The sequence below is a fragment of the Ostrinia furnacalis genome, unplaced genomic scaffold (assembly GCF_004193835.3).
Source record: "Ostrinia furnacalis isolate ACB-3 unplaced genomic scaffold, ASM419383v2 OfSCF2450, whole genome shotgun sequence".
Taxonomy (NCBI): domain Eukaryota; kingdom Metazoa; phylum Arthropoda; class Insecta; order Lepidoptera; family Crambidae; genus Ostrinia; species Ostrinia furnacalis.
Genome location: NW_021132689.1, coordinates 771,934 through 786,178, shown reverse-complemented (window position 1 = coordinate 786,178; position 14,245 = coordinate 771,934). Strand labels below are relative to the sequence as shown.

The window sequence follows — 14,245 nt, the reverse complement described above, 5'->3', positions numbered from 1 at the left end:
CACCCTGCTGTGATTGGTTTTGAATCTCGTTTTTATTTAACAAACAATTCTGCTCCAGAGAATTGGAACAGATTCCTGGATATTCTGGAAATTATTTGAAGGATTCCCTACAACCAGCGAAGTAACAACAACCTATTGTTTACAGACCGGGAAATTTCTCAGAACTACGACAACTTGTATGGATAGGAATATAATTTATATCATAAAGAAAAAATTGCTAAATTAGGAAATCTATAAATTATTTATGAAAAAATATGTTACATCTTTTATTTGAAATTCTAAGAATTGTTTTCCACGAACAAGGCTTTCACGATGGGCTTATAAATAGATTCGAGACGAACCCTAATATTCTTAGAAAAATGGCTGTGGATTAATTTATTTCGAATCAGTCAATCAAAACCACACGTAAAATAAGCCTGAATATGAAATCAAATAATACACGTATTGAGGCTTTCATACCCCATGAGTTATAAGTAAATCTTTCGACGACATTTCAAATGATATAGGACCTAATATTATGATTTATCTGTAACGTAATGTGGAATTAATGAATTTTGTGTGTAACGGAATAGTAGGATGACGTATGAAAAATTTGAACGGCGGAATCTGGAATGATTGGTCTATGGAGGAAAAGGATGGGATGAATGAGGATTGACGGTGAGGATAGCAGTTTAAAAGACGAGCGGTTGTGAGATGTGTAAAGACGGAAGACGGTCGAGTTGTTATACTCGTAAGAAGATTGTAGGAAAAGCTGTAAAAGACGTGAAGTGTAATAATTGTTTAACGTGCAATATACGAAATTGATAAATTCATCAAGTTGTACTTATTCAAGAAAGAACTCCCACTGCTACAGTAATTAGCAATTACTAGACTTATTTAGAAACATCAACCAAAATTATTATAAATAAATAAATAAGACAGACAAATCAGCGTACAGTAAAAACTGTCGGGAGTAGGATATTGAAAGTTGGTACAAATCTTACTTTTAAAACGAATTTTCTTTAGTCATACAACTATAAATATTGTTACTTATCCAGTCCCGGGAGGTTGCTAGTGTTTTAAAAAATAGATTAATGTTCATAAAGTTAATAACACAGGTATTAGTTAAAGAAAATACATTAGCATTACAAATTAAGTAAACGTTTAATGTTTTATTTCATGATTTCGAATGGATTCGTTTTTTAATGCACTAAAAATATATTGGAACGCCCACCGACTGGCAAACGTATGGTTAAAATGTAGAGTGGGTTTAATTCTGCGATTGAGAGATATTGCGTCTGGATTTAATAAAAAAAAAAAACTTTTATAAGGGTTCTAAAAACTGTTCAGTTACCTACGTAGAATCTAATAATAACGTCTGCCACATACGTTTTTCTTACAAATTGAATTATTAAAAGTACAAAGATGTTTTATTAATCCTGAAATAATCATTGACTTCAGTTTATAGCGTACTTTTTAAAAGGAAAATCTTATTACAGGAGATACTTAAAGCAGGGATTCTCCCTGAAATCAAAGCTTTCTCTTAGGTATTGGATGCGCTGAAATCTTTCGCCGCGCCTTAGGGCTCTAGTCCTAAATACTTCGCTCATTTTTTTTTTCAATTGGTAAATTTCGCACGATTTGATGATATCACCTTGCGCCGTGTCTAGCCAGTTATTTATTTGTCCACGCCAAAGGCGAATCAACTCCTATTTCCGTTTAATCTAGGTTCAATATACCTATTTATTATAATTAAGTTATCTCTTAAAATTTTCCATCTGATACTTTTGAATGTACCGTTATTATAACAGGATTAAATTTATTCCTTTGTTTATTCCATTTATTTCTTACTTTATTTCTAGAATAAAAAAAACACATAGAATGAACGATACCTACAGTTAGATTTATGGGGAAAGCCAATGAATATTTACTGTTTACTTATTAACTTAAAATTATAACTTTTTATTGAGATTTATTGAGTTGTACTGAAACATAAAGTAAAATATGATGGTGTCATCACCAAAAGGACTCCTCATATGCCCAAGTTCCGGCTCCGTGGTGGAAAATTGGTGGCTCCCATACCCGTGACCTTCGAACGTGCCTTTAAAATACCTCCATGCTTAGAGCACACCAAAAGAATGTCTGATAAGTCTGCGACATGGTGCCTAACCATTAAAGTAGTTACAAAAACATCATAATTCCCAATATAAATAACCATATCACACAAAGATTACGCGTCGTGAATAATAAGCAGGCGGTTGAACTCAAAAGTTTTCGGATACATACATTTAACAGAAGCTTTTAAGGCAATTAGCCTGATGGAGTGTAAAATGTAAAATTCGTGGTGAAAATCGGTGGGTAATTATTAATGGCGATAATTGTGTTAGGATCTAAAATACGGCAGGCGTCGCGGGCGCATGTAGGGAGCGATTATCACATGTGTCACACAGCCGAAAGGCACGCACACACGCGCAGGCTTTATATGCCAAATACGTTGCGGTATCGGAGTTAACGTAAGAGGTATAAGAGGCGCATCTTCGAGTTTGCACATTTTAGTTTGAAAGCCGGCCGCGGAGAGCGGGTGATGTTAGCGAATTTGCGGCGTTAGTAGGGGATCGGTGTAGTGGACGCGGGACTGGCGCCTGCCGCGAGAGGGACGCGCCCGGGAGGGCTCACTCCCGTCATGGGAAAGGGAACACTTATTTATTTTTTGGTAAGTTTAAGTTTTAAGAATAAAGACATCAAAATATTTTATTGCTATAGAAAAAAAGCTCCTTATATCAATTATTGAAGTCTTTTAGTTGTGCTGATTTTAATAGTATTAAGTATATTAAAATACTATTTTAGTAAATAATTTTCATACAAAATTAAATCTTTATGGTTTTTAAGGAATCTATTCGAGTAATTTCGGACAACCTATATATTTTTTTTTTATCCACAACGAGGAAGCTCTTGGCCTGTATCTCACCTGATGGTAAGTGACGATCAGGCCGAAGGTGGAAGCGAGCTTAACCCGGAATCCTCAACCACGGAGGAACTGGCTATCTTACCTCTAACTGCCGGAACACAACAATGCTGTTAACATTGTTGTTATGGCGACAGACTTAATTAATACTTTAGGCTTAATTATTGTAAGGATAAATAATTTTCCTTTAACATCAATTAACATTTAATAAAAATAATTATTAATTTAATGTAAGCGTACCTTCTTTATCCTGTTAAGGAACTAAAAGGGATGCCGTACATTCCTGATTACCCGTTTAAAACTATGGTTAACTCTACTTTTCAGCTTTATTAATATTTCTTAGCGGCTGAATTTCAGGATTGAAAAAAACACTTTAAAGTAAGTGTCAATGATAAAATGTCTCATCTAAATTATAATTTTAAAAGCTTTTCATTTGCCTTAGTATAATATTAAAGTTTCTACATTTAATTTTCATTATGTTAAATTAAACGCTACAACTAATTAATTCCATGAAGTATTCCACTTCATGAACAACAAAGGTATGGAAAATTAAGAATATGTAGGTGTTTAATTTTAGCTTTATTCTGAAATGTTATTTGTCTTTCACATATTAAACTTTATTTTATACTTTAAAATTCTGCCATGATAATAAAAGTCCCGTAAGTCAAAATTACGTACTTAACTACAATACGTAAAGAGAAGAGTACATTAAGGTAAATACTGAGGCATCTTATGTAGCTGTAATTAGAGCAGTGGCGGCGTAGCATGGGTTGGCACCCGGGGCGATCACACCGGCACCCCCTGGTACCCCCCAGGATTTTGGGGTTACCAACCGATTCGAAGATTGAAAGACAATAGCACCCCCCCGTATCATGACATAGACCGCAGATTTGCCATGCAGATGCGCCAGTGAGTACTAATCTGCGCGACTTGTGTCACCCCCTGATGCTTGGCACCCGGGGCGGACCGCCCCCACCGCCCCCCCCTTACGCCGCTACTGAATTAGAGGTCATTTAGCAAAAAAAAATGTAATAAGTTTAAGTTCAATATCACTTTATAGAGTCATCATTGTCCACTTAAATAGGTACAAACAATACTCTGCCCACGACGACTGTATAAAATAAAAATCAAAACCAAGAAGGCCATTTTGAGTCACCAGAGCCTACGTAAAATATCATCAAAAAAGGATTTACCAATTTGCCACACAAAGTCGCGAGTTTACCGTCAAGGTACCAGTCAAGCGTGAGTCGGAATGCAAAATGTCTGACTTTATGAAAACGACAAGCGAAAAATAGTTTAAGCCAGGTGTCCGATTTTTGATGGATGGTCAGGAAAATGGGAAAGCTTTTACTGTGACACAGTAAAATATTAAATAACTAAACGTCCGTTTCATTGTATTTTTGTTATGTTGTATACGACTCTAGATTACAAATAGACGGAGCAAGAATGTTTTAATTTTACTTACCGTCTGACTAATAACCGACTTTAAAAAGCTGTTTGATTTCATAGCCTAAACCAATTTAAGTAACTTTGAATAAAAATCCTCACCCTTATATGTAGTTCCGCAAACAGAATAAGCGTCATACTTTAACACCCCTTTTTTCCGACGCCGGGGGTGAAAACTCCTTTCTGTCTGCCACTTCATAATAATGTCTGGGTCAAAGCCTCTAATCTCCATCACAATGTTGAAATTACCTTTTTTATTTTCGCGAAGGAAATAAACTTTAACGGCTTGATCATAAACCGGGGTAGTTAATCAATGCTTTAGCGAAACAATAAACAACGTCCTAAAGCAACCGAATAACCGTCATGATGCCTATCACAGAAATGTTTTTTGCAAAAATTTGGAAACTCCAAATACTTACTTTTCACAACTAAGCCTCAATCAGAGCAGTTACTAACGGACAGCATAATACTTAAAGATGTCCTATTCATTCCATGCTCAGACATTTTCGACGCCAAGCAAAACTCTGTAACATCTAATTTAAGTTGTAATATACTAAGTAACTTTTCAGCAGAATTTTATAGTCTTATATGGTTGCAAGTGGCCAGAGACAGGAAGTCCGTGGAAGGTTGAAGAGGAGGCCTATGTTCGAAGATGAACCCCAAAAGCTAATATAGATAGATATATAGCACAAAAATTATGTACCAAGTTATGTATATTCAATATTGAACATGAGATTGTTACAAATATATTCAATCGTAAAAGAAGTTACAAAGGGTCTTGTCATTTCATACTAAGTATTTCGTGACCCTTCCAGAACGTTTTATATTCAAATATGTATATTGCCCTTGCCGCAATCAAGTCGTGTCCCTTCAATGAAGCTATTTTAATCCTTTGACGTGGCGGTAAATGTAAGAGAAGTCTTTTTCAGGGTAACTCGTAGTACGTTAGGTGACTTTATATGCATTGAAAATGCTAAGACCTGTATTACCTTCGCTTTCTCGTTTCGTAGCGATAGTACGCGTAGGTATACTAAACTTACTCTAGGTACTCTATTTTTACGTTAAAGTTTGTTTTAGAGACCACTAAAGTTACCAGATTAATGCGAAGCTAATAAAGTTTGGCAATATTGCAAATAAATAAAGTCGGCTAACGTTGGAATCGAACTTTTTAAATAGGATAGCCCTATTAAATTAAATAAACCTATAATTAATTGGAAGTAAAATAATTTTCAGATCAATGAATCAGTCAAGTGTCTTTTTCAGCTGCCATATGTTCAAAATTGCAAGCTATTACGATCTCAGACACGTAGGTCACTTTCAGTTAATTTTTTAGTATATTAAAATATGCATGTGACGCAAACTGAACATCTGTCTATGTCAGTGACAAGCGTTCAATTTTAAACGCATTTTGATACAATTATTTTAAGAGAACTCCCAAACAATAGATTATTATAATGCGTTTCTTATGATGATAGATGAATACTCTCAAATCATTCAGATTAAATGCCAGAGGCACAAATTCTTGCCACTAATATCATGGATCATCAATCACATTATAATATTCCACCCAAATATTCTGCAAAGCCACTGCAAGTTGAATGTCCTCCGATACCACATATGACATCAATCCATTGGACAATGTGGGATTATCAGTATGCGATCTTCGGTTATTATATGCGTAGGTTTAAGTACGAAAAGCTTTTGCTATTCACTCTTTTATAAACAGAATACCTAAGCCTTATCAAAAAACATCTGATGAAATTATTAGCTGTTAGACGATATCAATGCTATGGCATTTAACCTTTACTATAACTAATGACTTCACGTTCAAATTTATTATTTCATATAAATAATACATTCTATATGCCGTTCCTAACCAAAATACTAACATATAGCTTAAAAAACATAAAACATGTCTGCGACACACAATATTTGGTTGAAACAATTTAAACATTTAGACACGTTTGAATCATTTGTCAATTTTATTGTTAATTTGAGTGCTATTTGTTCGGAAGACAAAAGGGAAAGAAGTGGGTTGGTCACCAGGTCCGCCACAGACATCATTAACAGCGACGTTAAACGCATTGTTTGCTTTACATAACAAATGGCGAGATAGCAGACCGTACAGAAAGATATTAGATGACAAAAGATGTCCGTTAATATACGCATGAATGAACTTATGCCGTGACGTCTGGTGACTCAGGATACAGCCCCAGTTGTAAGTGCTGATAGGTCGTTACGTCTACGATTCTACATCCATTCATGCGTTGTCCATTAAACTTTTCTTTCATTCGACGCAAGAGATAATTACACTCGACCTATCAATTTCAGTTAGTTAATTATTAATTCTGCGAATTAATCTATTAGAAAAAAGATTTCCGAGCCCCTCATGGTACTTGACAGCAGCAAATTAAGTTTATTATATTACATAATAATTCAATTTTCATCGGTAATCTATTAAGGGGCATAAATCTCTGAAAAGCTACGGATATTTTAAAATTTCATTGGAAAACGAGAAGATCCGTGGTTGCCAAGGTAATCTCAATTAATAATTTATGGGAAGTTCACGGATCGATTCTGAATCGCAGTTAATAATAAACTTGATTACCCGAATTTTCAATAAAATACGAAGTAAATACTGTTATGTTATAAACAGCATGTCAATATAGACTTTTATCAAAGAAAATATCATCGTTAAAATATGAACTTAAGCATATCGGCCGATAAACTGGAGAAATAAATTCACGTGACAGCAGCAGGACACTTAAATTTCTTATTATTTTTAGCCAGAATGATCAGATTTGGAACAGGTTTTGCTTTTTTGAATGAAGGAAACGAAATAAGATTCGGATTTACATTTCTTTCTCAATATTTTACCCTAAAGTTGAGCAGAATAGCACGTTAAGAAAAACACTGTGTATACATATGTAGGATCCTAATATCCCGGATATCTAAGTACGATTTTGCCACAAAAATGTCAATGTTTCTTAAGTTATGTCAACTGTACCTTTATCATTTTGTATATTATGTACTTATAGCGGCATCAACCTCCATCAGAATCGTTGACACACACTTACTAGAGAATCCATTTGTCTGTAGGTATACTTACGCTTTTCCGACAGATTGGACACTGCTTATCCATCTAGTCTCTTGAAATGGACATTGACATTCATTGGACTGTAACATAGTATTTCTCGCGTCTGCTGGAACGCTTACAGTTGTGTACCAGCCTAAACCCGTGCAAAATTTGGTTACATCCAAAAATTTCAACCGATTGGAAAGATGCCTTTGTGACTGCTAGATCAATAAATTGATCTTATGAACGAACTTCATTGACTTTCCCAAGTAAGTATTATTAAATGGAGTATTGTTTAGATAAATAACGGTCTGCTACAGCAAAAACTCACGAAGCATTGACATCTTTAAAACCGTACATCTTCAGTAGGTAATGCGAGCTTAGCACTGATAACGAGCATGTTTTTATTTTTTTCAGCTCATTGTCCCGTCAATCAAATCATCATGTCAATGGCTATGGGCGTATTAAAATTATTTTGACAAACCTAATCAAAACATAACGGTAGAGTTTAATGCAAAATATTTCTAAAACAATTGAACTCATGTGCGTTTACATAAATTTTGTCAGATGAATTAATAAGACAACCATGTCCATAAGGGTCAACAACATATTATGACTGTTATGTCGTTGGTCCAACTAAAAGTAGTCAATTAAACCTATTAAAGGATTCATAGACCTCATGAGTCAAAAAATCTTTGTTTATCCACGTTTTGTGTGTCCACTAAAGAATGTCATTATGATTATGAGTCACGTCCATTTTTATCAAAGTCGATACTATCAACCGGTTGTACAAACGAGACGAGAGGTACAGGGACATTGTGCAATAACGGACCTACCTAGGAGAATAGTTTAAAGGTTGAGGATGCGAGCTAGCTCACCTCTGAGAGTCGCACATGACGTCAGCTCGTGGAAGCGGCCTTTTAGGCAGCGAAGGCTTAATCACTCGAAGCTCAATTCGACAGGTGAACAAACCAACATGACTTATGACGTTGACGTTAATTAATTATATTCTCACACGCTGTTCATAATTTTGCTGAAATTCGAATCGCTACACCCTTAAGCTCCCCAAGTTATAAAGTAAACGAACGCTGAAGTTTACTTAATGCTAATTCAGCGTTTCCCACACGTTTCATAAGCTCGATTTTCAATTATTACGTTGGCTTCAACGATTTCAGTACTGTAGTGACTGCTTTAAGAGCTTATTTTTCAGTCCCTACAGCACTAAAGTTATTGGTATGTCATGAAATGATTGAACAAGACAACTGCTTTGTCATAGCTGACCAGGGAAAAGTCCTTTAAAATAAAGATATTGTGTTCACCTTTAACTTCACTTGTAGAGTCAATATAATTAAGTGATTAAAAAGTATATCAGGGATAATGAGGGTAGTTAGGCAATACGGTCCCATTCTCACGCGATGTCCGAAGTAGTTCGCTAGACGACCAATGCTCGTTTTCTTTGCCCCATTCACCGATTGAGCCATGCATTTACTGCAAACAATGTTTGTAAATGCCTCAGATGTCTAGCTCAACCTAGGTTGTATGAACAAATAATACTATTGGTAATAATAACTACCTTAATGTTCCTTTTATGCATAAGCGATGACTTAATATCCACAATAGGCTGACCTTGAAATTCTTTCACAAGCGACAATCATATGACTCTTTCCACCCATAAATATAAAGCTTATTTTCCTATATCACCAATTGGTTCCTCGTGGCTCAGCTCACCCTTTGATATTTCTATTTAAACATAGAAATACTTTATACAGTTTAACTAGTTTTTATTCCATTGGAAACGTCGTTATTGGATGTGAACCAATTATAAATACTTTAACAATATAATTAAGTATACCATACATGTCGCCGCAACTATATTAATTGGAAATATCCGGTAAATCTGGTTTACTTAACATTTCATGATTTCATCTTGTCAAAGCCCTTAATGAGAAGTGATAGATACAATCCCTACCTGATCCGATTAAAATAATAATAAAATAAGTAATTTAAGAGAATTAGATCATTGATATAATAGTCTTGAATATAAATCAATCTAAGCGGTTGGAACACAAGAATAAGATCTGTCATTCGCTATTTTATTTATAGCTTTGCTTGGACCCGTCGCGTCGATTTTGTTTCATCTAAGAAACCGTCTTGATTGCGGGTTGCGCAAAAAATAGGATAACGATCCGGAATAGTTAGTGTCAGAATTTTCTAATAAATCTACGCACTTAGATTAAATTAGTAGTACCTACACTTGGTAATAGGATCCTGTAGTAATGCCTCCTTTTACGCATATTTTCAACTGAAAATATTTTTCAGTTAATAATGGCATCATTTTTCTCAACGCATGAAAGCATTTGTAGCAGTATTTTTATTATTTATTTGATAAGCCGCAATCGGTTTCGGTGTAATCTTATTTCAATGCTTTGTTATCATGACCATTTCTCATCACGAGTCGATCAACACAAACATCGACAGTTGTGAAATATTAATTATTATTGTTCTCCAAACTGACGCACAGGTCCTAATGAATCCCCAATGACAATATCGGATTAATGCGCAAACACACACATATTACAATGTCATCGGTTAGGAAATAATAGTCAATATTTACCAAAGATGGCACTTAACATTTTGCATTATTCAAATTTCCCAATGCATCTTAGGTACATATCTGTTTGTTTAATGTTTAAATCCGAATTTACATGCAAAACAGGGATAAGTATAGACAATTTGATAATTGCGTTGCAATATTGCAACATTTTACATTTTCGATAGTAATGAGCACTTAACATAATTCTATTTATATTTGACGACTGTCAAAAGACCGAATACGACCTTTTGGTGATTGCGTTAAATGGTTACCTACACAAAGGTACAAAACTTGCTGAATCTCGTCAGGCCAATCACGTGAAAAGCGTGATGACAGGTTGCGCACGGATTGAAAAGTTAATGATGACACGCGTGACCCATAAAATGGTCGATTGATACAAAAAGATGGCCAATAATAAAGGTTAGAAAAATACTTTCGCTGGTAAAGCACGGGAGCCGGATTCACGCGACCTTCACCTGTTTGCTCTACGACTTAGCGCCTAGATTTGAATCCGACGGCGAGAGTGACATAACCCGCTCTTCGCTGGCTGGCGTCATCGACCGCACCTTGACATGATATACATTCGAAAAAAACGTTTGAACTCTAACAAATTTAATTGGGCATCCTATAAACAATCCAAGACAAAGTTTCTTGTTTTTTTTTTAAGATATAAGCTTATTATAAAGTTTAAAGGAAATAATAGAGATTAATTTGATTGTTAGTACAAATAAGTTTTCAGAATGTAGAAAATGTTAAGTATCGCTTTTTGTATCTTTTTAGTAATCTATCTGGTATCTGGTCTGGTCTCTACAAGAAAACCAGTCTCGGCTCGTAGACATTTCTGTTTTTCTAATGACATTACTAATGTTTTTCTTTAGTCAATTAAATAAACACGTCATTTCTATAAATAACACTGTCTGGGTATCGTTAACTTTTAACACCTAATAAAACAGTTGATTGCCCTTCTTGCAAACTTTTCCTTAGCTTTTGGCCTAGCATTCACTATCTTCAGTTACGAAAGTCAATTTAGGTAAACAATAGCACTAAAAACTAATTACGAGTAAATAATTATCATTATCAAATGATTGAGCAATGCAAAATGTTACATTGAAAATAAAAATTCCAATAAATTTTGACTTCAGCCTTTTAACAAAACCATTACAAAAAAAAATGTTTTTCTTTTAATAAATCTTCGGGCAATTATTTACTTTGTTTTAAGATTAATTATTACAATCGTGTGCGTTAAGCTTAAAAGCTTCTCATATGAATGTTACTTAAATATAGTGCTAAACCCTTTTACAGCTATGGCAGCTATGGGTTTTTTTCGTTTGTAGGTGGAAGACAGTGCTACGAGAATAATAATTCCCATCTTTGTTGTTTATGGGGCACTTGCCCCATTTTATTGCGCTTTATGCGCCTCCTAAGACTATTTAAAAAATAATAAGGATATCAATTATTGCCATCCCGCAGGCTTCTACTAAATCACGTTTCGCGTGATGCGGGAACATCAGCGAAATTAACTCCAAAACTTTATGCAACACATGCGTGACTCCGAGAAATTCGAATCCGAATAAAATATGTCGTTATTTGAATGTTTCGTCATTTATTTTGTCCCCGGCACCGACGGCTTCATCTTACAACACAATAAATATGCAAATCCTTACAGGGAACGCTGACGAAAACCAAACATAAATTTTATTATGAAAAATATACTTAATACCATACTCTACAATGTACACATATCCATTTTAAGACTGAACGCTAGTCATGATTTCATCTGTATATTATTATCTACGATGATCAATATTATGTCACTGCAAATTCGTAAATACCTAGTCGATTCACTCGAATAAATTAGTATGATAATATTGTGAGTGTGAGTAATAAATAATCCTTGAAAAATACAAATCTGCTGTGAATTTGCGTAAAATTCAATATTCTGTGTATTATAATATCTTTTTAATATTTGTTTACCAAATTAACGTATTTTAAATCAGTTCCTTCACTACCGCATAGATAAATATAAATAAGCTTAAATTATGCACAATACTCAACGTCCTATCGATTACATTCGCTTTAGAATTGAAATTCTGTAACTGTCGGTAATTAACCATTATGCATTGTATTTAAGGACCACTGTGGCATATTAAATACATATTTTACTGCAACACCTACAAGGGCAGTAGGTAGCACGATAGCATCCTCTTGGACATAAAGATATGACCACTATGTTTCAATGATCACGGGCTAGTAACAAGTTTTAAATGAATCATCACAATGCGCTGCGGCCTACGCATAAACCACATTAGATGCATTGCAGTCATCTTTATGTGACAAAGTCGCCTTTAAATCCGGGAAAATAAACCACATGTTGTATCAAAGAGCGCATATCGCAACACGAACATCTTCATCACGACAGTCCTAACATTTTGGAGGAACCGAAATTCAAATCTTGTTTCTTTTTCCATTCATGTGTGAAATATCGCGAAGAATTATTACTATCAAAAATATCTCGACCATGACTCATGAACCTCTTCGTTTTAATGTGAACTTTGGGTCTAAGTTACTAAATAAATGGTACAGTAAAGACCCTGAGCATAAAACCGCAATAAACGTCATGGGTGCGTTTCATTTTGTCGTCAAATCATAAATATCTTATTAATGATTTCCATGTTCCGTGAATACGCTGTGTATTTAGTTTATTGGATATTATTTTGATATTTTCATCTTTACTCGTAGCAATCTGTTAACTCTTGAAGCTTATTTTATTAACTCTACCTACTTAACCGATGATACATAGTCGATTTTTCACTTCCGACACTCCAAAATGAAATGTAGGTAACTAGCACTGTTTAAAATAAATAAAAGTGATTCGAACATAGATCAGGAGCGAAGTTTGACCGGAATCCAAAGGATGGCTGACTAATCTGCGTATTATTCCGCACCACGCGCGGTTCTTTTAGCCTGGCTTTGTATGTCAACGCTTTTGTTTCGCGAATTTTCGCCGTCCACAAACCTGGTTTGACTACTATTGGGTACTTACGTGTCCCAGATCAAAAAACAATTTACTTTGATGTTTGTCTCGTACGTGAGTTTGAAACAAGGCGCGAGGTTACGGTCACGGAGGCGAGTATTAACCGCGTGTACTCGGGCTGCATTATAAATCGTAAATTTGGTCAAGCAACAAGTGCACACAATATTTTTCGACCTTCTGACCGTGATCTCTATCTTTTGGTCCGTCAGATTTATTTTTGTAACATCTAACCTTTATACTTCAGGACCTTGGTTCTTCATACTGTTGAAAAATACCTATATTTATTGTTAGTCATCAATTCAATTTGGTTTAGCTTTAGCCTCGCTTAGGATGAACTCTTACAATGCAACGGTTAAAATTTTTCAGTAGATGATATTATGTAAAACATAAGATTTATAATAGGTCCTACCGTCTAATAAAGTCTTGTTACTCTAAATTGTCCAAGATAATCATTAGAGGATAAATTGTCTAATGTAAATACATGCATAGTCGTAGATTAGGTATCATCATATTAGGTTTCGAAACAAAATTAGGCACTTAGTTAAACAAGAAACACTGCAGTTATTATACTAACAACGAATTTCATCATACATTCGAGCATGTTGCAAATTATTTGAATAATTATTCAATGTAGGTACTTATACCAATCTACTCTTTATGTATGTTTAATACATAATATCAAACAACAATTTAAGAATTTACTTTAGTTAAATACACCATTTATCATTAAAGGATAGTATCAACTTTTGACATTACATTTTTGCTTATAACTGAAAGATAGGTAGGTACATACTCGTACATAGAATGGGCAATCAAATCAAAACACTTTTTTAATAATTGTCTGCTTTATGTACGCGTTTGATTTAATTATTTGTAATTTAAGTGGCATTGATTGATTAACTAAACAAATGAACTTTATGTTCGCTAAAATAAATATTCACTGACAGAATGTGAATATGCATTTACGTCTTAAAAAAGCATCAATAATTTATAACATCACTATTATATTTCATATTGAGTGGCTCCTTGACAGTTTTGCAATGCTTTACCAATTCGTTTGCTGTTAAGCAGCCAGCAAACATAAACGAATTCCGATATTTTAACGCCTCAGTATGCAAACACTAAAAGATCTAACATAATGTATTATCCTGA

The 14,245-nt window shown here is 34.5% G+C and overlaps 1 protein-coding gene across 1 annotated transcript in view; it reads left to right on the top strand.

Moving 5' to 3' along the window:
- The first annotated feature begins 2,523 nt into the window (after positions 1–2,523).
- CPR146 (collagen) overlaps positions 2,524–14,245 on the top strand; it is a 34,185-nt gene continuing 22,463 nt past the window's right edge. The window contains exon 1 of the mRNA XM_028308575.1: positions 2,524–2,692. Coding sequence (XP_028164376.1) covers positions 2,663–2,692 — 30 coding nt within the window. The 5' untranslated portion in view covers positions 2,524–2,662. The remainder of the gene's footprint in view (positions 2,693–14,245) is intronic.